The 320-nt window shown below is 51.9% G+C and overlaps 1 protein-coding gene across 1 annotated transcript in view; it reads left to right on the top strand.

The window, feature by feature from the left end:
* The window catches only part of LOC119582228 (endothelin-converting enzyme 2-like), a 39,160-nt gene that overhangs the window by 30,402 nt on the left and 8,438 nt on the right, over positions 1 to 320 (top strand). Inside the window, 1 exon segment of the mRNA XM_037930458.1 lies at positions 157 to 295. Within this exon segment, the coding sequence (XP_037786386.1) occupies positions 157 to 295 (139 nt within the window).

Genomic DNA, 320 nt, shown 5'->3' with positions numbered 1-320 from the left:
CGCTTCAATAACCCCATTCAAAGAAACAAAGACCCCACCCCCCCCTAAAAAACGAAAAAAAAAAAAATCCAACCAAAACCCAAAACTCCAGGCAAAAACTAACCACCTCCCCCCCCCTCATAACGACCAAACAACGTCATAGACCCATTATTTCAGGACGCTGGACAGCCTCCGCGAAGAGTCCGAATGCGTGGCTTCAGTAACGATAAATCTGTCGGTGGAGAAGGACGCTATAGTCGAGCAAACGGCTCCGGACACGGCCATGGAGGTCTTGGCCGTTCGCAGCGCCTTTCAGGTGAGGGTTGCGTTCCCGAGGTTGG

The sequence above is a fragment of the Penaeus monodon genome, chromosome 15, assembly GCF_015228065.2.
Source record: "Penaeus monodon isolate SGIC_2016 chromosome 15, NSTDA_Pmon_1, whole genome shotgun sequence".
NCBI classification, from domain to species: Eukaryota; Metazoa; Arthropoda; class Malacostraca; order Decapoda; family Penaeidae; genus Penaeus; species Penaeus monodon.
This window is presented reverse-complemented; position numbering and strand designations above follow the sequence as displayed.